Source organism: Leptonotus elevatus, chromosome 12 (genome assembly GCF_054856555.1).
Source record: "Leptonotus elevatus isolate MCC_2025b chromosome 12, RoL_Lele_1.0, whole genome shotgun sequence".
In the NCBI taxonomy this organism is placed as follows: domain Eukaryota; kingdom Metazoa; phylum Chordata; class Actinopteri; order Syngnathiformes; family Syngnathidae; genus Leptonotus; species Leptonotus elevatus.
Window position 1 is genome coordinate 14013965 of NC_141250.1, and position 24036 is coordinate 14038000.

Genomic DNA, 24036 nt, shown 5'->3' on the forward strand with positions numbered 1-24036 from the left:
AAGCACAGAAGACAACTTGAATTATCATCAACAATTATTCGGGGGGGGGGGGGGTAGGCCTCAATTCTGTTGTTGGTTAAGTTTACAGTCAAACAAAACTTCAGAGAAGTCAAACCACATGAACTCCTTTGCTCCCAAAAACGTATAAAAACGTTCTATTTTAAATATTGCCATGGTCCCAAAAACGTTTTATACGTTTTTTCTTATCGGCTTTGTTGCAGCATCTGACCTAAAGAGGACGCTTAAAGCAATGGTAGTTATTACAGGTGGCAGCAGAGTATAAGAGACCAACCAGGGCCATGTTGCAACAAGCTCTTTTTCCCAGGGTTTTTAACTGGTTTGTGAATAATGATGACAATTAGCTATATTCTAATACTAATTGCTGCAAAACGGAAACAGATACAAATATACTTTTTTCCTGATGGAAGAAGAGACTCTAATCAATGTTTTGGTAGGTTCTATGTTTTTAGAGCAATGGAACACAATATGGTGTGGGTTTTGCAAAAATCTGTCAAAATCCAGTAAAACAGCCGGGACCGAAGGGGGTTGCTTCAGTGAAAATGGCTGCGAGTGAATGAGTGAACTTTGTCTTTAAAAAGTCCACTTAGCTTAATGCTAACAAAGGCGAATAGGATCAACACTTATGGAGACACATAATATAATACTACTCACAGGCCCACTTTATATTATTTATTGTCTGCAAAAACTGCTCATATTTCGGCAGTTTATTGAGCCACTTACAGTAGTTGTGAAAGTCTTCTTCTTCTTTTGTCTGCATGACTGTATAAAAATACCCCATGGTGGCAAAGCTATTTAATTATGTTCTTGTTTATTGCTAACTCATGTTTTGAATCAAATATTTGTTTTTTTAAACACATTTTTGACTGAAATTCTACAAAATTTAGAGTGTGTTGATGCCCATATAAGAAGGTAAACCTAAAAATTGAGCAATTAAATAATACATTTTCCCTCACTCAACAGTATAGAAAAATAATTTATACAATGTTATGTTTCTATACCTGTGGAACATTTTGGGGAAGGTCCATCCAGTCTCACAGAGCAAAAATTGCCACTCCAAAATCTTACAAAAAGCTTTCCTATAATAATGGATGCTGTTTTCCAAGGCCCGTTGTCCCAATACTTTTGTCCGCATCCTGTACCAAATTCCGACATGATCACATCCACAAATTTGCATTTAAAAAATCAATACGGCTTGGTTTTTTTTCCCCATGAAAAGCTAATCATATTACAGAAAAGGATGCAACCTTGCACTAATTTAGGAATCGATAAATTTAATGATGACTGAAAAAAGCAATCACCCAAGAAAGGGCGGCAAGTAATGAAAACAGCTAATGTGAACAAGGAAAAGAACAAAAGAAGAACCTAAACCCACGTGATGACAACACACTGATCTGAGACAGATAAAAATACAAAATGAAACATGAATAATATCTAACAAGATGTTTGCAAGTGTTTTTTTGTTTTTTTTATATCACTGCCGGTGAACAGCACTGAGAACTTCGGACCTATTTGCGATACATCCAAATAAAATTGTGTAATAAACAAGTCCAGCCTCTGAGCAAAGTGCTGTAATGAATTCAAAACATTGCACGTTACTAGTTCAGAAGTGGAAAACATTCCCAACATTTTCCCTGAATATTCCCATCTCGTTTCTTAATAGAATCATGATGCCACGGGGAAGTAGATGAAAAGAAGCACATTTTGTTGCAGTACAGAATGTGCCGGACCTCTGTTTTCATCTCTTCCAGACCCACAGTCGCAACAGTGGCGGGCTGCGGCTGCGGCTGCGGCTGCGGCTGCGGCTTGCTCTTCTTCTCCTCTTTTTGTGGCCTCAGTACACGTTGTAGTCGTCGCTTGAAGACCTGACGTGGAAACAGCAACACAAAAGCACAGAAAATGAGAAGCGGACGAGCACATCCGAGACCTTGCCTGTCATTTGTGGCATGCAAGAAGACGAGAGGGTGACATTAAGTAGCCTAAGTAGTAAGTAAGTATTCGTTGTAAAACTTTTAACTAGGTTCAGAGGTACATGTAGCAGTGATTGTACACATCCATCTATTTTCTATAGTGCTTGTTCTAATTAAGAGTCATGGATGAGCTAGAGTAGACTTTTAAGGCGGACTAGCTAGCTAGCTAGCAAGCAAGCAAAGAGCTTCGTCTGGCTACTAGTCCAGCTAACCATGTTGTTGAGTTGCTCCTTAGCCAATAGTTATTGCTTCCTTGGTGGCGAGTAAGCTACACTTCTGACAAGTATTGTTCTCACAAAGAGATGACAAGGTAAAATGGGGGAGCCGTGCTAATTGCTAAGCTAATTTAAGATTGACGCGTAACCGTTTAACGCTGGAATTAAGTGCTTGGGTAATAATGATAATCAAACTTTTACAGAAGTCTGAGCTGGAACCACATTAAAGTGGTTCATATCCAACATTGGACAGCAAAATAGCTGGCAAATTAATAAGTGTGTGGAGTCTGGAGAGAAATACTCGCAAAACAGAACCGGAAATGGAAATAAATGAAGTTTAATTTCATCGGCCACGATGAGTGGCATATAAAGGTGAAAACCATTACACTGTACACAATTTAAATATTTTTTTTTAATCAATCAAAGCCTAAATTTTGACCGTGGCGGATTACTTCAATTTTGTTTATGTTCATTTAATGGTTTTTTTTTTTCAGTCCAAGACATACAGTCCTTCTACCCTGTTTGTCCAATATAACCGTTGTGTTTCTGACATTTGTCTCTGGAACCACTCTTACCGATTACGTGACGGCAAACATCCGATTCTGGTGTGCTAGATATGCAACGCCGTCGTCTGGGGCCTGATATGCTCATTTAATCAGGCGGCGTGACATTAATCAGACTGCACTATAAATGACAATCAGTCTGAGGGGAATTTGGGGCGACATTTTGTCTTGGCCGGTTGGATGGAGGTCAAAAACTGCCTGCCGTGTTTAAAAGGACTGCCAGTGGGCTCTCTTTTATTTTTTTATTTTTAATCCTGCTGTATCTTGGGCTGCAAAGTTAGGATAAGGCTAACATGGACTAGCCAAGTTGGATTGACAATAAGCGTAATATTTTATGCGTAAGTATCATCGACACAGATACTATACCTCGTAGATATAATCCAGTATTTCTAAAATAGTCAGGATGCTGGCTCCGATGAAAAGACCCATCTGTCCGCCAATGTCACCTAAAAACAGTGCATTAAGACAAAATCTGAAGTCACCAGCAACTTTTTTTCTCCAGTATTTTCACAAATTTTAACTTCATAAATCAAAACAGTGGTAATTTGAGATACGAGCCATTTTTTTTGCTTTGACCTATGGGCAAATATTTGGGATAGGAGCACTGTATAGTGGCTTACTTCAAGAGGGAGTTTGCTGTCTTCAAATTGCTAGCTAGATTTAAATGTAGTCTCACTTTACTCCTCCCCCTTTCCCCTCCCCCTCGAGCCTCTGACCCAAGCCACGCCCCTCACTAACACAAGACAGGCACCGTAAAAGAACGTGCACCGTTAACTAGCCAGTGTTAGCTACAGCTGCTACATTGTTAGCACGACTTATCCATGTTGGAGTGTTGTATTGTTAGCCTTGTTTTTTTGCTCGAGAGTTGTCCAACTTTTGTTGCTAGCCAGTGATAAGTAATCTGGCCATGGAAACCGAGACCACTGGATGTCCCTGATGACACGATGAGCCTGCGCGCGTGTACGGCAACGCCACTCGTCTGAGCCTTCTGTCTCAGAGTTTAATCTTGTTGCGGCGTGACAAGTTTTAAGATAACTAAAAATAAATTCAATAATAAGAAGCAGCCGGAGAGGAATGCTTTGTCGAGTTGCTGAGTTACAAGCATAGTCACAGAATGGATTAGACTCATATCTCAAGGCACCAAAGAATTATGGTGGCAGAGGTGATACCTAATAATCCTGCCACGTCATAAGCTTTCTTTTGCTCTATTGTTTCAAAGTTGAGAGCCTCAAAGAAGATGTCCAACACCAGGAAATTGTCTCTAAGAGAAACAGTCAGAATATTAAATGATAGCAAATCACAACATGACAAGACTGAAAACACATCAGGCAAAATTACATCAACATTCTACTATTGATATTAGTGTGAAAATAGCTAATGAATGGGTTTTGCTTGTTTTATACTGTAAAGACGTGCAACGATTGGCAACTAATCAATTAATAATTAATTTGACCTGGTTCAGTTTACAGTTGTCCAAATCTTTACATTAACGGATTAACTGAATATTGAAATAATCGTTAGCTGTAGCCCTAATTCCATGTCCCCAGAGCTAGCTTCAGTAGCCGGGGGTCGGACTGCCAAGTCCCCCGCCTTTGGCTGCCACCAAACTCACTGCGCACCCGACCCCTTTGGCCCCTCCCACCGGCGGTGAGCCCATGGGCAGGGGGACCCACGTTGCCTTTTCGGGCTGTGCCCGGCCACCAGACACTCCCCTTCGAGCCCCACCTCCAGAATGAGAAACAGGGTGAGAAGCTCGGTCGTCCGGGAGGGACTCAGTGTCGAGCCGCTACTCCTCCGCGTTGAGAGGAACCAGTTGAGGTGGCTCAGGCATCTGGTTCGGATGCCTCCTGGGCACCTCCCTGGGGAGGTGTTCCGGGCATGTCCCACCGGCGGGAGGCCCAGGGGATGACCCAGGACACGCTGGAGAGACTACGTCTCTCGGCTGGCTTGGGAACGCCTTGGGATCCCGTCAGAGGAGCTGGCTGAAGTGGCTGGGGAGAGGGAAGTCTGGGTTTCCCTGCTAAAGCTGCTGCCCCGGCGACCCGACCCCGGATAAGCTAATATTGTACTATAGCCTATATAGATGTATCTTATCTCTGCTCCAGGAGATTATTATCTACTCACAATAACACAAATAATAATTCATTACTACTACTAAATACAAAAGTAAGGTAATGCTATAATAAACATGGTGTTGTTGTGTTTTATGTTGTTTGCAAGTGATCGCAGGCTCGAGGTCAGAGTTAATGATCAGTTTTACAAGAAGCGCACCACTGCTGCCGCTTTCTCCCGTGAGTGAGCTTCGGGAGAGCTCCTACCTGATGTAGTCTTCGGACTTGTCGTATTTCCTGGAGAGATAGCGAGCCGAACCCTTGCTGGGGATTTTGACCATGGAGAGCTCTTTGCCGTAACGGGTGAGATTACAGGGCGTCTCGCATGGACAGCTGTCCCCGCTTTTCTTCTGGAGCTGTGCTGAAAATGTAGCACAAAACAACCTTTCAGTTTAGACCTGCAGGCTCACAAAGACACAGAATTAGGAGGACTATCCAAAATTGTAGTTATAAATTAGATTTTAGGGAATTGTTGAGTGGGTTGTTGACTGGGAAGTTTCACTGTGTGTGTAAAAATGAGCAGGATTGTCTGTCTTAAAGCGGAAGTCTTCTTCAGTTCGAGTTTTAAAATGGTTTGTTAGAGTTTACTAATTGATTTTGTCTTTAACTTTGCGCCTCTCTTCGTAGTCACATTCAATTTATTCTTGACAATATTAACAGACAACATAGTGATGACGGTTATTTACTCAACTGGTGAGTCAGTCCCCTTAGGTAGGTTATGAGGCCATTTTGCGTGAGTAGTGGACGACAGGTAGCAAAAAAATTACTGGGGGTCCTCAGCTGATGACGATGTTGACATTTCTAAGTTACAGATTGCGTAAAAATAGAAATGTTATTAAATGGAGTGTAACAACGACTTGTCACAAAAAAAAGAACATTGATGTTTTTTTATTATAATAATCCGTTTTAAAAGGCTATTTTTGAGAAATACATTTTTGTTAATGTTCTTATTAATAGTGATAGACCGATAACCGATATTGAGCATTTGGATGAATATCGATATCGACCTTTTAAAAAAATCTCAGGGCTGATAAAAGGTAAATCTAAAACCATTTTAATCTTAGGGAGCTATTTATTTAAATTTCAGTTAACTTTATATGAGATGCTGCTGACCCAGGGAACCTTCTGAACCTTATATATAAAATAAATATATAAATATAAAATATTTACTGTAGAACACTATAGAGAGCTATTTACTTGTTTAAGTTCGCATGTAACTTTTTAAGACATACTGATAATCTTAGGAGCTCCTTGAATATTTTGTTAGAAATTTAGTCGATTGTCTAAGATTAACAAAAATATATATACATTTTAAAAAGTCTGAAAAATTGTTCAATAAAAATGCTTTAAACATTACAATAAAGTCAAGATTGACATTTGTATTTAAAAAAAATGTTGACGCCAATATTCCCCCCCTTTACTGAAAATGAATATCGGCTACAAATATTGGTTATCGGCCACCTTGACTACTAATTGTTGGCATCGGTATTCGGCCCAGAAAAAACTATATCGGTCTATCTAGTTCTTAACATCTGTTAAAGTGGGTGGCGATAGGAAAATGCGGATCTCAGTGTGACACTGATGATAACGGATGATTTACAGTGTCGTCTATTTTATGCAAGAGAACAATGGCGTATAATTCGCATGAGGGAACTCTTCCTCTGTGAAAATTATATTTTAAACTATTACCTTCCATCAAGTAGGCATAATTCATATAATTGTATTCATGAGTGTGACCCATATGGATCTAACCCACTCCTAATATATTGAATAAGTTCTAAATGTGGTGATGAGAGGCCAAATTAAATTTGTGGCCAAAATGGCAGAAAAAGTGTAATTATCCCTGCACATATATATCTACACGTCTGCCCGTTAGCATAAAATCTTTTATACTGCAACATTAATGCCATTGAAAGCGCGGCACTTTTGTTCCGTGCCAAGATCAGATTGAAGACGGCGGAGACGGCGCAGAAATGACGAATACGTTTAATATTAACAGTTCAACAATGGAGGTCATCCCACTCGAAAGTGACAAAATCACAATGGGGAAGTCATTTCAAGATATTCAGATTACCATCCTCCAGCCATGCTTAATATGACAAAAAAAAAAAAAAACTTGGAAAACTTGTACTGTATACCTATTGTGTGGCATTCTCTAGCGTAATGAGAAAAGAAATGAAGGCAGATTGTTTCTTACCAAGTGCTTTGTCAACACAGTTGATTTTATTAGGAGGACAGATATCAGCGGTTCCTGGAGAGGAGAGCACATAATGAGTCTGATCAATCACTAACAAAATGATCAGTGACCCGTGTCTACCGCAATGAGGAAGAACGGCTGTGAACAACACGCCGTCGCTTATCATTCATCTCCCAATGAAGGCAGACACGCGCACAATGACTTGCATCCGCCGAGCACGGAGAAATGGAGCATGCAGCCTGCGCACATGTAGCGTAAACGTCCCCAGAAAAACACATTGGCCAGTCCATCAAAAGCGGGAATTCATTAGCGGCGCAAGTCATTAGCCAAGTTCTGCTGTTTTGCTTCTTTATGAGGTGTGTTGATTAATGTACAGTGAAATGACATCGGCTTGTCTGTGTGACTTTTTCAACGCTCACAGTTACATCTCGTTTGTACAATGTTGTGCAATTATCACCGAGAGTAGAAATTAGTCTCAAATAACAAAAAGGCCGCCGTACTTTCATTTTGTCTGAAGAGACAAAAGCTGTGCCGTGTTTCCATGAGCTGTCCACCTGTCACAGGACAAGAACAGCCTAATAGCTTTTTTGGGTGGTCGCCCAAATATAGAAATAGACCAAGACACTAAAATATTAACCTTGAGGAAACCAGATCTTGGAAAACACATTTTTGCTTCTATGCCTTAATGGTTGTATAAGACTTAAAAGTGGGAGATACTTTAAAAAGTCACAAAATGTGCATTTGTAATATTCTGTATAGAGACAAACTAGTACCACCATTCTATACTATTTTTGTACTGCTTATCCTCATTACATGTTTGTTAGTTATCCATTCTAGTATTTTTGTCATGTGAGGTGCGGAATTAGGACCCAAACGCAGACAGGACACGGGAGGTGGAAAACAGAGAGTCTTTGTAGACAAAAATACAAAATAACGACAGATTGACGGAAACCATGATTAAGAAACCTTGATTGAGAGAGCAGGGCTAGATACATCGAAGCAACCTTCAGAACAGCTTGCATGGAAGGGCGGGGATAGGAAACCTTGACATGTGGAGAGAAACCTTGGCTAAGGAACCTCCACATACTGACAAAAGTAACACTAAGGCAATTCATAATTCTATATATAAAAAAAGGCTTATATGTCAAAATAAAAGTCACAATAGTGACCCTAAATACAGAGTAACATTTACAGGGCCATAGCGACTGCCTAGCAACTGACAACATCATCATAAAAGACATAGCAACTGACAACGTCATCATAAAGGACATAGCAACTGACAGCATCATCATAACAGACATAGCAATTGACAGCAACATCATACGGGACATAGCAACTGACAGCATCATTATACGGGACATAGCAACTGAAAACAATCATAAGAGACATAGCAACTGACAGCATCATCATAAGGGTTATAGTAACTGCATATAAACTGACAGCATCATCATAAGGACTATAGCAACTGCATAGCAACTGACAACATCATCATACGGGACATAGCAACTGACAACATAATCATAAGGGCTATAGCAACTGCATAGACACTGACAGCATCATCATAAGGGACATATCAACTGCATAGTAACTGACAACATCATCATAAGGGAAATAGCAACTGACAGCATCATCATAAGGCCTATAGCAACTGCCATAATCATAAGGGACATAGCAACTGCATAGTAACTGAAAACATCAACATCATGACAACACAATGTCCCCATAACCCAAAACACAGCCATAACATTACTTTTGTCAGATCCATGATGTATTACTTTAAATCAACTGCACAAGCATTAAGGCAATAGTGTTGATAAGTGGACCATGTTGCTAATTCACAGCCCCAACATGCCATTCATTGATTTTAGGGGTTAGCATAGCCTTTCCCAGATGACTTGGTGAGAATTGGGATAAACTTTGGACTGGTCACCAGCCAATTGAAGACAAACAGAACAACTGAACAAAAAAAAGTTACTGCTTTAAAAGTCTTTCAAGTCGTATATATTGAGCATCCACCACAAGCAGCTGTTTATGGTTTTGGTGGCAAAAAGTTGGAGGAGCGAAGCGCAGGGAAGCAGTGAGGGAAAGAGCGTGGAGAATGTAGAATCAAAAATATTAGTCTAAACAAATCAAAATTCAAAGCAGAAAAACAACAACATGGACACCAAAACATGACGATTGGTTAACACAAGGAACGAAGGTGGAAACAAAACCTTAATGAGACAGACAAGACAAAATTCAGGCTAATAAAAACGTCAACAACACATGTCAACAACAATGTCTACGAAATGTAAACAATATTAATAGTTAAAGGACATATTTGCAAATATCTAAACACCAGACAACTACAATAGTAATAAATATAACAACTTTGATTATATAGTGCTTTTAAAGGGACCCAGGAACCCTCAATAGAATTCTAAGTGGTAATTAAACATGTGTGTTTATTCCAGTTCCTAAATGTATGAACAGATGGTGCCTGAGGAGTTTTTTTTTTTTTTTACATATACAAACAAAGCTATAAGTAGTGCTATAACCCTTGCATGTGCAAGGCAGGATTATCTTCCACATCCTGTTGACTGCGTAAAAACTGTAGGTCAGCGATGTAACATTTGAACAGCTGTGTCTGTGTGTGTGTGCGGTTGAGAGTGAAAAAGACTTTTTATTCACACGTTGGCCTCCCTTGACAATCTTTTGAGCCAATTGCTCTCAGGAGTCTTATAAAGGAACATCCGTATAAATTGTGCTCACTGCGCTCTAATATATGGAACTCCACACAATCTGGCTTGACCAAAGCTCGCACATGTATTAAATCTGATATCTACAATAAACAGAATTCCTGATGCAATACATCACCGTGGGAAGCAAAAATGGTGCCGCTACTCTCTCACAACTCCCAAGTGGTCGTTGCTCACAATCTGTTAATTCAAATGTTTCTCCCATTTCTTTGCTGTCTTGTTCATTTGCAGCTGCGGGACTCATTTCTTGTTAAAAGGAGCTATTTCTCAAAGTAAAGTTGAGCTTGCAATTTCTCCCCTGGACTGACGCGCCAGGCAGCGGCCATTTATAATTTAGCTCACAAATTGATTTGCCACTGTTAAAAACAATGGAGCAGCACTTATAATGGTGCAGCTGTCATCGCGTAATGTAATAGTTGTGGCCCTGAGGAATATTGGAAAGCAGCACTATTATTCTTTGTCTACTCATTTCTATTTTTTTAGGCGTTACAGTCCAAAACGTGTGTGACTGATTTGCAGACAATCCAAGTGGTTTTCTGGTATACTTTATTTAAAAAACATTTTTTTTACTATACCCTAAATTTGGTGTTGTGGTTGTGCAGTGTAACAACTTGCGTCTCTTTCCTGAGCTTAAACGCTCCTTGGATATAAACACAGCGTTTACATTCAGTGGCATGACTCTTTGCGGTGGTGTTGATGACACGCATGCTGTGCCAGTCTAGACACCTCATTTAGAGTTTGAAAGACTGGCGTCCCACTCATATCCTCCAGGCGATTAGGGAAAATGAAAAATCGGTAATCAATAGTGATAAGTGTCTGTTTGACACAGCAAACGCCGTTTTCTAATCCGGCTGCTATTTGTTTGTGCCTGTCGGATATTAAGTCTTTTACTTAATTTGCGCCATAATACAATCGTAATATACTATTACTGTGGAACATCCAAATTAAAGTAGCCTTAAAGTCAATTACTACAATTTGGGGGGGAAAATATGCCTCAAACATTCAATTTTTTTTCATTTTTTACCGTCTATTTCCATGCATATTCCAAAACCCATATTGTTTTTACATTCACGGAACACAAGAAACGTGTAAGTAATTCCACACCAGTCCTCTGTAGGATATTTACAACACATTTAATTGTTGTATGCTTTCAAATTAGCAATAGATATTTTTACATTTATGATATAACAATACTTAAAGGCCTATATTCTTTATCCTCTTTGAAGAACTGTGGTTTATTGAGAAACTGAGTATGTGTGTATTAAACATACGTCAGAAGGATCAGCACAATGTTTATTGAAGTGAAGCATTTCTTTACATTCCATTTCATTACTGTATTTTTTTTTGTTGTTCTAAAGTCAAAAGTACTTAAACTGCCACCTGGAATAAATGTGTTTTGCCTTTGGAGATTTACATCCACCAACGTAAGCAGTTAATAATTACAAAACTCTCAGTGGAGCTTTGGACTTTCTGACAAAACAGATCCACGATTCGCAGCTACGCTGATTGGGTTCCTTGCTTGGTCCATTTGACCACCCGCCTTGCGCTTTACACTTTAGAAGCCGTAATCATAAACGGTGCAAATTGACGACGGCCAGCCCGTGCGACGGGTTTCGGAAATTCACTGAGATGTTAATCAGGGCTGACACCTGACGGAGAGCTGCCATCGCAGCTGAAGAGCATTTTGTTCCACGTAGAACAGCTCAAGGTCAGACACTGCAAATTACATCTGTCCTCCAAGGGTTCAAGGGGGCCAAAATGCAGATGGATTATTTTGCACATGCCTCATGATATCATGTAAATGTGAGGCTGCTGCGGACCGACTCATGATTAAAACAGTTGCCTGCAAATATTCCAATGATAAGCGGGGGCAACTAATTCAACTCTTAATTCACCCTGGCTGTCACTCAATGTTCTATTCTGCATTTGCCTCAAAGATGCATATTTTAAAATTCTAAAATTGTCATTCTACAATTTTCAACAAAAACTAAGCTGTACTCAAAGTACTTCCTGTTCTGGTTCTTCAAAACCAAATAGAAGGGGTGTTAGAAAAAAATCGATTCCGCAATATATCGCGATATTACAGCGCGCAATTCTCGAATCGATTCGATATGTGGCCGAAACGATTTTTAAACACTTTTTTTATGGGAATATTCAACAAAACGTCTTACTTAGGGTTAGGATGCACACATTAAGAATGGAAGAATGTGATAGTGATAGTTTAGTGATAGCCCGAAAAAATTTGGAGAATATACTATCAGTTTAAAACTTCTGTGGTCTCTTCTTCAGCTCTTTATCAGGATGTTCAATTTCACCTCCAAACCCTCCACCAAACAGGACGACCTAGCTGACAGGATCCGCCCCCGTGCAGACCATTCCTCGGGCCCCTTGCGACAATGCGCAGGTGTTTCAGGCCATGGGTTCCGTCGGATGCAACATCCTTCCTTGCATCATGCGGGCCTGCAATGTTGCTCCGTTTTTGGAAGCAACAGCGAGGGGATCTCAGGTTGGTGTCAGAGGACTGAGAGTCGCTTCCATCCTGAGTGGGATTCGGGTCAAAAACAACCTCCTTCGGGTCCAGCAGGTTATCGCTGAGTGTCTGGCCCCGTACTGGCCTCAGGATCGGGTCCTGTCCACGGACGCAAGCGGAGCTGGGATCCTGCGGCTCCTGGACAATACCGCGGACCTCCGGGATCTCACTTGGTTTACGGACCGGACTCAGGAGATGGGCAGGGAGCAGGGCGTCTCTGGCGCTGCCGGTCCCGGCCCTTCGGCTAGGGCATCTGTGGCGGGTGCTGAAGTGGTTCTGAACCAAGCCTGGAACCACACCACACACTCCTGGGTTGCCGGCGCGGGAATAGAGGTCCGCATGGCTTTCCTGGACGCTTTATCCAACCTAACGGATGAGCGACAGGCGAGTCGGGCGCTATACCCTGTCCTACTAATCCTCGTGGCCTATTTTTTTTGGATTTGTTGGAATTTAGATGTTTCTGGGGTTGGGGAAGAATTCTGGTGGGTGGCCCGGTGGGTGGTGTCTGGTCTGTGCTGGATTTCACCTTCTTTGGATTTCTTTGGTCCCCTCGGGTCTCCTGACGGCGGTGTTCGGTTTAGGTGAACGGTATGGGATTTTTTCTAATAGGTTTTTGGTGAGCTAACAAATACACGCACGCACGCACGCACATACACATACTCACCCACATACAATTTTTTTATATATATATATATATATATATATATAATTTAAAATAGAGCAATGATGATGACATTACCGAATGAACAATACTGAGCTCTTTTAAAAAAAAAAAAAAAAAAAAAAAAAAAAATGGAAGAATGTCATATTAATGGAACATTAAGCCTTAATATTTGATTTCAATGCTGTTCAAACATGAAACAGACTGCAACCTGTTTGTTAAATGCAGTGGCTCAGTTATAAGCCTGAATTTTCAGATAAATAAATACATTTTCATACAAATCTTACAGTGTACATCTACAAGTTTACTGATTAGTGTTTTCTAAATTTGAGGGGAAAAAATCGCAATAATCAATTCATAGATTCGCATCGGGATTAATCGGTATCGCATCGAATCGTGACCTATGAATCGTGATACGAATCGAATCGCCAGGTACTAGGCAATTCACACCCATACTAAATAATGTGTCGCCAGCTAGTGGCCAACAGTGAAATTACACCCAAAATAAACGGGAGCCAGAACAAAATCTGTGCAATGCTGCCAACAGAAAGCTACTTTTTGCTATTTCTACAAAAAAAAAGACAGTAAAGTACATTATTTTCCATCTGTAGGCGAGAAATATAAAACCTATGTGTACTTAGACCCTACCTGGCATGTGCACCATCCTGCAGTTGCACACCCGCACCACCTCATTGGTCTCACAGAGCAGGCGACAGGCGCTGATGCTGTACGTGTCGTATCCGGGGAACTTCTCCTTGCTGCTGGAGCGGCAGTTCCCCCAGGGCTGGGGCAGGTATGTCAGCTAAGCACAGAGATTTATTAGCCAGGCTAGGAAGGTAGTCGTGGCGCTTGTGGTTGGGCTTGACGATGATGAAGATAAAGACCTACCCTTTGCTCCTGACATGAGACAAAGGTCTGAAAGCCTGGAGAGACACCGAAGCCCAGCTGGTGAATGTACGGAGGCTCATCCTGACTGTGGATTTGAACTCGGATTCCGGCCTCCAGAGAGGTCTCATCTTCAAAATGGAGGAGAGGAAGAGCATGGAAATTCAGAGGACAAAGGAAATGAAATCAACACGTGACACCACTGATGAACATATTGACCCACGTGTGAAAACCACATGAAATCCATAACTTCAACCATTTTGACAAATATGCCAATTTTTTTGGAATGGAGTGATTTGATGCCAGTACAGAGGAAACTTATTTCGCAAACTTAATTCATCCTGAGAATTTGCAAGGCAACCAACACATTTACGAGTGTTTTTTTGTGTGTGAATGTGTATTTATGTTTGCATCCTCCTATGTAAAGTGTCTTTAAATATTGAGGAAAAAATCTATAAAATGTCTCCATTAATATTATTTCTTACTGAAATGATGTAATTTCAGCGCGTGGAGCCAAGCATAAAACTAGCTTAATGATATCAGTTAGCCCATCTATGGTGTTTGTATTGAGCTAGTTACATATCAGGCAATGTTATGTGGTCGTTTAAAACACACAACACATCATTCTCTTTGTTTTATGCTTAGTTTGACAGGAAACTTCAACTGGGATTGTCAATAATGAGCTTGAAAACTATTTTTTGAAGAATTGTTCCCTATCTGCCAAACTGCTACTTGTTTGTAATTCAGTTGTTTGTAAAAAAAAAAATAATAATTCTCGCCAAAATTTGGCCAAACACACTAGAACTCCGTTTACCTCACAACAGTCAAACAGTTTTAGTGTAAAATAGTAAACTGAGTAACTTTTGCTTATCCGCTTTTCTTTTGTCGGTAATTTCAAAAGAAGGGTTAGCTACAACAGCTACATGAAAAAGTAAATGGGCTTATGTGGAAGCAGGAAGAGTCGCCATATTTGTTGAATCTTGTTATCAGTTTCATTGTTTTACAGTCTTGTTAGGCAAAAATTCATTGCAACAGATGTTGATTTATTTTGGATGATGCGCAATTTAATATATCATCTGATTAAAGTACCGTATTTCTAATTCCAACATAATGAGGATTGACCTTGGCGATTCCACTATACTATAACTGTATTTCGATTACTTCTTGTGTGGATCAATTAAAACTTGCTTCAAATCGAAGTTAAGACAGCCACGCGCAATGAATTATGTATGATTTCCAAGTGTTCACTCGAATACTAACAATTTTCAGTCAATGGGTTGACGTTTAGCACGGCTACGTTTTCTCCTCCGTTCGCACATTCTGACAAGAATGGTTGAAGCACCCCCCCCCCCTAAAATGATGCATATTATTTTTTAATGTTAATTCAACATCAGGCAGTAGCACAAAATATTTGCTGGCTTACTTGTCTCTCTCCATATTGGCAGGTATTCATCCTGCTGGATATCCAGCATAATCTCCAGCCCATTTCCCATCCCACCTTGCTTGGTTTTCCTGGATGTTGTCTTGTTCCCATTAAAGGTGTAACATTTCCCATATCTGGTATAAACCTGCAAGAAAACACAATCTAACATGAGCATGACAAATTCAAGACGTGTAGAACATAAACGAGTAAGCTGACGTTGCGACTGAATATCTCTCAACATTTGGATGCAATCAGTATCCACTGCTCACTATGGTTGTAATGAATTATGTTTTATTTGAACTGATTGCTGTTATTGTACAAAATGTAATTTCAAAAAAGTTGGGTTGTTACATTATGATAAGGAACAAACAGGGCTTCCAGTTCCAGGGAGAAATAGAAGAAAAAAAACATGGCAGTAAATTGCAGGAAAAGCAATCAGGTAAACTCATGTTCCCTCAAACTTTGATGTCAGCAAATAACAGTAAAATAAAACTGATGTTGCTCTGTTTGCTTGCAGTGCATTTCTTGCTCTGTGTGTTCGCAGGCTTGCCAGCGCCTTGTAGCTACGCTCCCGGACACGGTAGATAATAAATGTCCAAGATGTCACTTCTTATAGGTGCATATCATTTTATAAAGAGCGAATCATTATCCAGTCCCTCAAACAAGTTCATTTTGGTTTCATCACATCACAATGCTGGCATGATGAAATATGGAAAGGAGGGACTTGATTGAATTTCAGAAGTTGATGTGCTGGACTTGATGTTGTATATAGACAAGTAAATGTACTATAACCTTGAGCGTAATCAGGTATGAGTGCACGTCACCCACCAACTAATCACCAAGTACAGGATCACTTTGCATTGTACTGAAACAAATATCCAAAGATAAATAAACTACATCCCATTATTGTTATAATGTGTTTTTGTGTATTTTCTTTTCAAACACTGAGCCAAGCTTCCCCCCCAACCATTATGTCGAATCCAATCCCATTTTCAAACATTTTGAAGTCATTAAAGTGGCAAAACCTCTTCCTGCAAACTACCATAATAATGTGCAATAATACACACCCGGCGGCAAAAAAAATGTCAGGGGAAACAAAAGGTTCATTGCTGGTAGTGGTGCTGACCGCATCCCACTGAAATCTGTTTCTAATATTTTGTTGCATATGTAATTGATCAGGACAACCTGGTGGTTAGCACATCTGTGATTGGCTGCTGACCAATCCAGTCCAGGGTGGACTCGACCAAAGTCAGCTGGCATAGGCTATGGCCAACAATAGAAAAATGGATGGACGTGTTGTTCTCGTTCAACAATTCTTGCTTGGTCGGAAAGTGTTTGGACGAATATGTGCAATGTGAACTCACATGTATAATGGAACGTATGGTGTTCCACAGGGTTAATTCTGGGGCCTCTGCTGTTTTCATTCGATCTGTTGCCAACTTTCCACTGGGTTCCATCTCAATGATGGGCGCAAGCAGGGCAGGTCTGGGACTCAATTTCAGCCCTGGAGTTTCAGGGCTTCCGTCCAATAATATTTATATCGCATTTGATCAAAAATTTAATTTATAATTGAATGCTTTTACAAGAGCACGGTCATCGTTTATTTAAAGTACATGAACATAAAATGGGCAAAAAAAAAGGACCAAAAAAGAAGAAGACATTTTACACTTACCAAATAAAGTTAAACCAACAAGATTAAGGCATCTAACATTGTACTTCCTGTTAGTACTCTTATTTTGAAATGTGGGCCTGGGAGTAAGCATAAGAACTGCATGATTTGCAAATGCCAAGTTGAGCAATTCTAGTCCAGCACAACTAGCTATCGAGCAAAACTAAAGGAACACATCCTTAAACTGCCTGGGAATGGGGAATAGAGGAACACACCGCTTTCTGAATTCAAAGTGAAGAGAGCCAAATTTGATGAAAAACCTTCTCTCCCTGTTTATTTTATTCACTATAGTAAACCCTGTACATATGTCTTGAATTAAAAAAAATAATACAATCAATTATATTTAATTTTTAAATAAAGAATGGTTCGGTGAGGGGATCAGTACCTCCAACAAGGTTGAGAGTAGTAAACCTAATCACCTTTCATTGGGATTTCCAGCAGTGGTTAAAAAAAACAAAGTATGTCTGAATACCGCCCATCTCTTTACTTGCAGAGAAATAGGGCATTAATTACCACAGTGAGCAAAATCCATTGGATTCATTTAGTGAAGAAAACGCTGGCTGGTAATGAAAGTGTTGGAGAAGAGGAAATATCTTGGCAGGGGAGTCAACCAACAAGGCCCCAGAGACACGAATAAACAATCAGGCTGACATATTAAAGAGTCACGCTGATGACTCCTAAACATGGACGTCTGTGTTCTGACTTTGAGATCAAACAGATCCGCCAAATGCTAAAAGGATAAAATGAAGGTTGTTTGCAAACCAACAAAAAGTCTTATTTATACTCCAGTGCATTTCCTTCTGACAATAAATCTAGCAGGGTTGCAGGGTGCAGTCCTTTGCCTGGGCATATTCACAACTATGATTACAGAAGGAAATATGAATGTGGTTTTAGGTGGAAAAAAATATGTGTATTTTTTTGCAGTAATTGCTTTGTGCCCTTTAAACGGCGTGCGCAGTTTGTAAAAAAGATGAGGGCAAATGTTTGCCTTCATAGGAAATGGATCCTGAGAATATGTCTCAAAGAACTGATCAGCATAATAACAGGCTCGGGATAAATTTGCTCAGGTACTTTTAATATTTCTTTGCACTTTTAGTATTGCAATCAGCTTGACTCATTATTTGCACACATCAGAGATACCCCAAAGTTCTGTTCTGGTACCAGGAGATCCTCAGACTCTATACTGACTTTCATTAGGGGTACACTTTGTTGCAAGTTCGCATCTGTTGCTGTTGCTCAATGGAAGAGCCTCTTTGTCAGCACAGCAGAAAGTGCCCCTAACCTTTCTTCATATGACTCAACATTGTCACAATATGTGGTCGCTTTCTGCAAAACCCGCCAACTACTTGTGTCTCCACAAGGAGGCGCAAATTCCACATACAAAGAACAATGACAGCAATTAAAAAAAAGATTGGGGCTGGGGTGGCGTGTTGTTGTAAGGTGGCAAAAGCATCGATACTATTGACCGTCTTGCCCAATCCCCATACATCAAGTCAATGGGGTACCCCTGGGATATCATATAGGGCCCTTATTCATTGTACCGATTCTACCCTGAAAGAGCCTGGTTTTGGGACTTTACGATTACAATGGAACCGTTCCTCAGAACCTCTTCCAACCTGATTCTAAAACACAGGCCGAGCAGGGCAGTGACATCACTGTCAACTGATTGGTTGATAGACAGTAGATACAGTACACATAATGTTTCACAAAAATACTTAACCATATTTCCAATTTCTATGTACCAATTAATGAAATAGTGAAGCTCGTAGTAAAAACAAAGGTCTTTACAAGTTTTAAAAATTCTGAACCCACACAGTAAATTTTGTAGAGTACATTTTACTCTAAACAGAGTATTTGGTCCCACTCTATACAGAGTAAAATTTACACTTGGAAGAGAGTAAAATATACAGAGTAAACTTTACTTAAAGTATTTTTTACTGTGTATGAGAGAAGAGTTATTTCACTCAGAAATTCTAAGTGAATTTTAGACGAAAAATTTTGGAGTACATTTTACTAATTTATTATTATTATTATTTTTTAAAGATACACAAGTGTTGAGGAATGAACTCCCGACCTTCAGCTTGGGAGACTCCCACTCTATCACCTGAGCTACGCCACTCCTACTGTTTGCTAATATCCTACAGGAGACCAAAAATGTTTTGGTCTTGGAGGTACGAAGATTCCAACTGACACGAGTGATATATATACTAACACACAGTAGAACTTTATTATTATTATTAGTCAAAATCTCTCCTTGCAAAATGTGAGTGAAAAGCCTTTAATAGGTCTTTTTCATAGGATAGGCTCTCGTGCACAGTAAAAACACTTTGAGTAAAATTGACTATGTATTTTACGATATTTTACTCTCTTCCAAGTGTAAATTTTACTCAGTTTAGAGTGGGACCAAACAGACTCTGTTTAGAGTTAAATTTACTTAACAAAATTGACTGCAGTCCTCAATTCTCATTTGATACATCTTATTCATTGCAATACAATTTGCAGTCAATAATGATCCATCATTGACAGCTTTGAATGAATTGTTGCCTTTATTATAATTACAAGTGGGAATAGCAACCCCATGAGTTCTAGCAAGAGTCTGACTGACATGTGCTGCTAGCTTGAAATGGTTTAATCTCAATTTGGCTGTTGCAGAGTAGCCGAGGAGGTAAGCTTCACTTATCGCTGATCCTCTCAACCGTTCATTGACACACTTAAGCCCAGCAGGCCGACTTCCTCTCATGGAACGGGCAACAGAGGTGAAGGAGGATTTTGCTTTTGAAATGCCGAAAAGTGCCACAACCAAGCACCCGGGGTCTGCTCTCAGCACTGGAGGACGTTGATATATTCACAAGACTCCCCCTGAGACCACGGTAATGTCTTCCAATTATTTTGCCTCTTCAAGATTTTTTAGGAGCTTCCACAGTTTTTTTTTTTTTTTTGAGGCTTTTAAATCCAGCTTCATCCCTCCCATCAGCAAAATAAATGGAGCATTTTCTCATGTTACACGGGTCTTTTCCCAATGGGGATTTAGCACAACTGGTTACTGGCTGGTACAAATCCAATAATAATAGATGTTTTGTATTTTTCCAAGTAACTAAAAAAAAAAAAAAAGTAAGCAAAAGCTGGTTACGTCATGGTGTTCAGATGTCCCCTGCAAGACAACTAAAAATATAAATAAATCAGTTTACCATGACAAAGTATGAATCTTTTAACAATTCAGTCGAGACGGTGTCATCATAAACTGCACCAGAGCAAAAGAGGACCTAACAAACAAACAAAAGTGCACCACCTTGAAAATGACAAGGTGAAAATTAACCCGGTTTTGAACCTTTCAGAGAATGTTGCTGAAACACAAACCATTTGTCATACTTGGAGCAAAATAAGGCACCTTTGTACAACCACGGGGAGGCTTCCCCTCGTCCTGCTAGCGACACTTAAAAATGCAAACATTAGTTTATTCTACCAGAAATTCATAATTAATACATGATGATCTTTTCACGCATCCTTACTCGACAGCAGAAAAGAAGATTTGGGGTTATATACGACAAGCAGCCGCATCATACAGAAGGTGAAGCTCTGCATAATTCAAGTCGCTGTGAGACAGTTCTGTCTCATGGGATATTAATGACATCTGAATAGACCCAAGTCATTATCTTTGAAATGTTTGTGTCCCTTATCATTCCATATGGGTTGATGTTGATGGGATGGGGGGGGGCATCTGAAGCAGCTCTGCAAATTGCTCATTATATTGTTAAATGAATACATCTCTAACAGTGTCAATCAAAACAAAAGCAGAAAATGTCAGTCTATTTCCTGGATACAAAAATTGATGTGTCCATTGGGTCGTGTTCCTGCCTCTCTGCCATTTCGTTATTTTGTCTCTACTGTCCCCATCGAGAGAGCCTTGGTGGGCGGAGCTTTTCACTAGCTTTGCTCATTTCTGCCAGCCATTCTTATCAGTACTTCAATTTTCGGTTACTTTGTATTTCTTTCCATTCCGTTTTTCGGCCTGCTCCTCAAAAATTACTTACCTGGACTTTTCCCCTGGATGAAGCACTACAGATGGAAGCTGTGATCCCTTATCTTCACCTTCCTCTCAGTTTTTTTCCCACAGTGACGAGCAATGCTGTCTCCACGGCAACGAGACGCTATGCCTGGCGCCCGTACGGGGGGACACTGACATGCATACAAATCCAAATGTGTAAATTTTCACAGTGGATTGAGATGCTAGTTCAGAGCCCCGCCCCGACCACCACCAAGAAACCATCGTCTCCGGCGCCCTGTCATGGGATTTGTGAGAGTTTGTGCTATGCTCCTCTTTAGGAGTAAGGCTCTATTCTTTCTCAACCCATATCATTTCGAAATACATAAAAAAAAGGCATTAAAAAAATACATGGAGTGCGATATCCTTAGATCCCAATCAGGACACTAAATCAGAATCATTGTTATAGGAGAAAACCCACATAAATATGCAATTTGTTGATATCAGGTCTTCCACAATCTTGAAAAGCTGCCGTTCCCCTTGATTCAGCGCTTTTAAATCTTTCCGTGCGCCGTGATTAAACCGGGTTGAAAATAATCCTTCATCAAAAGTCAAGCAGATTACTTTTATCATGGCTTGGCGCACCGAGATCACATGCTGCGGCGGGTAAACACAAATCTATCGTGACCTCCGTAAGCACGCTGCCGTCTCACTGGGAGATCGGCAGCTGGCCTGAAGACGGGTCCAACTTTGGCTAAGTGACAAATGGAAGCCGAGCAGGCTGAACATTAACCACAATTTCGGCATTGCCACTCACTACGTTATTGTGCACGCATATTCCATAGATCATTACACAGCTGAGTGTTTCAATTTCGCTGCGAGTTTCTCATAGGGCCATCCGAGCGAGCTCCATCATTCGCAATTAGTGGTTTGTCATCATTCTACCACTGGGCGGAATAACACGCTTGATAAATGTGACCATTTCCTCAAATAGTCATGACAAATGCAAATGAATGAGGAAACATTAAGGGGAATTCCACTGAGACTCGCTGATTAATAGGATGATCGTTCAGCGTGATGAATTTGCCACTCTTCACTCTTCGGGGAGGTTTTCATAAAAAAAGATGTTGTGCCCACTTGACCGTTTGAAGCCGCATACGTTGGGCTCCAACGCCGCATAGATTCAAATTAACTCTGTTGTGAACCTGCGGGGCTCGATGCAGTCCTCTTTGTGGGAGTTGTGACTCATCCCCTTGCCCTCTTTCTGGTCCCCTCCAACAGAGCATCAAAAATAAGTTCAGTGAGCAAGCCTCCCCTCTCTCTCTCTTCCCATTTTGGTGCCACTGAGTTCTTCTGACATTCACCCATGCGCACTCATCTAATGGATCAGTGATAGATGCTCTTGAAATAACAGGTTGCAAATGGACGGGGCTCTCCAGCCCAATACGGCGACTCACAAATAGAACCTACATGTTTACGACTCTTAGAGATGCGTGGCGGCTTCCTGTGAGTACACGCTCTGCACTAAATTCAAGGCTACAAGCCCACTAAGGGTGCTAAATGCGATTTAGAGTTCATGGCAGGATTGGGGTTGATTTAGTTGAATCTCCACCAACGTTCAGATGCCACTCATTTATCATTGCAAAGAATTGGTGCTTGTGATATGTCACTGTTGATTGAGCTGCCCGGTTTATTTTTTAGCCACATGAGATAATGCACAATACTTTATTCATCTATCCATTTTTTGTCAATTACTTTTTATTCAATGTTACACCCATAAACGAGAGCCCTGTAACCAAAAACAAGACCACAAAAAAACAAAACATACCCAAACAAACGTACAAAGAAACAAAAAAACAAATAAAAAACAAAAACAGAATAAAGCAGGGGAGAACTCGATTACTGAATCTAGATAAAGTTCATAGAGTCTGTATAAGTATAATCATAAATACCCAACCGTTCTCTTATAATTGAATGAAATAACCTATGAGAGCACACAGTTCAGACGAATTCAGGTCTTGCATTAGAAACAATAGTCAATTTTCATCCAAATTTCATTGAAAATATAAATTCTACATCTTAATATAGCTGGAACTCTCTCCATAACATATATATTATACATTATATCTATCCATTTTTTTTAATACTGTGGTGCTTTGAGATATGACTTTAACTCAAAACGCCCATAGCCTATATCAAATCCTCTTTCTCCATTGAAACGAATGGAAATGCCATTCATTTTTTTTATTTGTTGTAATAAAACATAATAATAATAATGCATCGGATTTATATAGCGCTTTTCTAGATCGCCTCTACACCCTGAGTCACGGCCGCCACATGATAATAATAAGAATATTGTATTTTATAAAACGAAACCATACAGTCATTACAGAATGTCAAGAATTTTGCTTCAATTCCATGGACAAATAATAAATACCTCTGAGTACTGTTATATTGTCTGCCTACATGTGTTGCTCCGTTTGTGTTCAAATATTTGTCACTCCAAGGGTCATAACATTGCGACACCAATGGGCAATCTATGGCATTTCGCATTTTGTTAGCTTCAGCTAAACAGTCTATTCAGGCAAAGCTATGCGGTTCTTTTTAAATACACAATGTGTTATTCTGTTTGTTTTATGTTTAGTCACTTCAACCTAGAAATGTCAATAAACATCTCAACGTCTCTTTATGACAAATAGCTCACAGTTAGCCAAACTGCTGATTGTTATGGAGTGAGTTGACACCATCAGTGACTCATTAGTATAAACATGCATGGCCATTAATCCAACATGATGTATGAATGGCAAAAAAAACTGGAGGAGTTTTAGAGTGTTAAGCCACATCACTTTTGTTCTAAGAGAGGACGATGTAGACATTAATTGTAATTGTAAGTGTTTTTAATTGTATGAGCAGTGTGAGGTAACAGCGTTGACCATGTCGTAGCCTCAGCGCTCCATCCATTTTCTGTAGCATGAGCTGGAAATTATCCCAGCTAGCTTTGGGTGAGAAGTTGAGTACAAACCGGATTAGCTGCTAACCATTTGCGGGCAAACAATTACTGCTTGACTACTACT

General features: G+C 40.1%; 1 protein-coding gene across 1 annotated transcript in view; it reads right to left on the bottom strand.

The window, feature by feature from the left end:
- Window positions 1-24036, bottom strand: part of asic4a (acid-sensing (proton-gated) ion channel family member 4a) — a 91843-nt gene that overhangs the window by 3310 nt on the left and 64497 nt on the right. Inside the window, exons 2-9 of the mRNA XM_086091876.1 lie at window positions 15312-15456; window positions 13892-14019; window positions 13652-13805; window positions 7075-7128; window positions 5085-5238; window positions 3936-4027; window positions 3133-3212; window positions 1749-1883 (exon numbers count right to left, since the gene is read on the bottom strand). Of these exons, the coding sequence (XP_085948002.1) occupies window positions 1749-1883; window positions 3133-3212; window positions 3936-4027; window positions 5085-5238; window positions 7075-7128; window positions 13652-13805; window positions 13892-14019; window positions 15312-15456 (942 nt within the window). The remainder of the gene's footprint in view (window positions 1-1748; window positions 1884-3132; window positions 3213-3935; window positions 4028-5084; window positions 5239-7074; window positions 7129-13651; window positions 13806-13891; window positions 14020-15311; window positions 15457-24036) is intronic.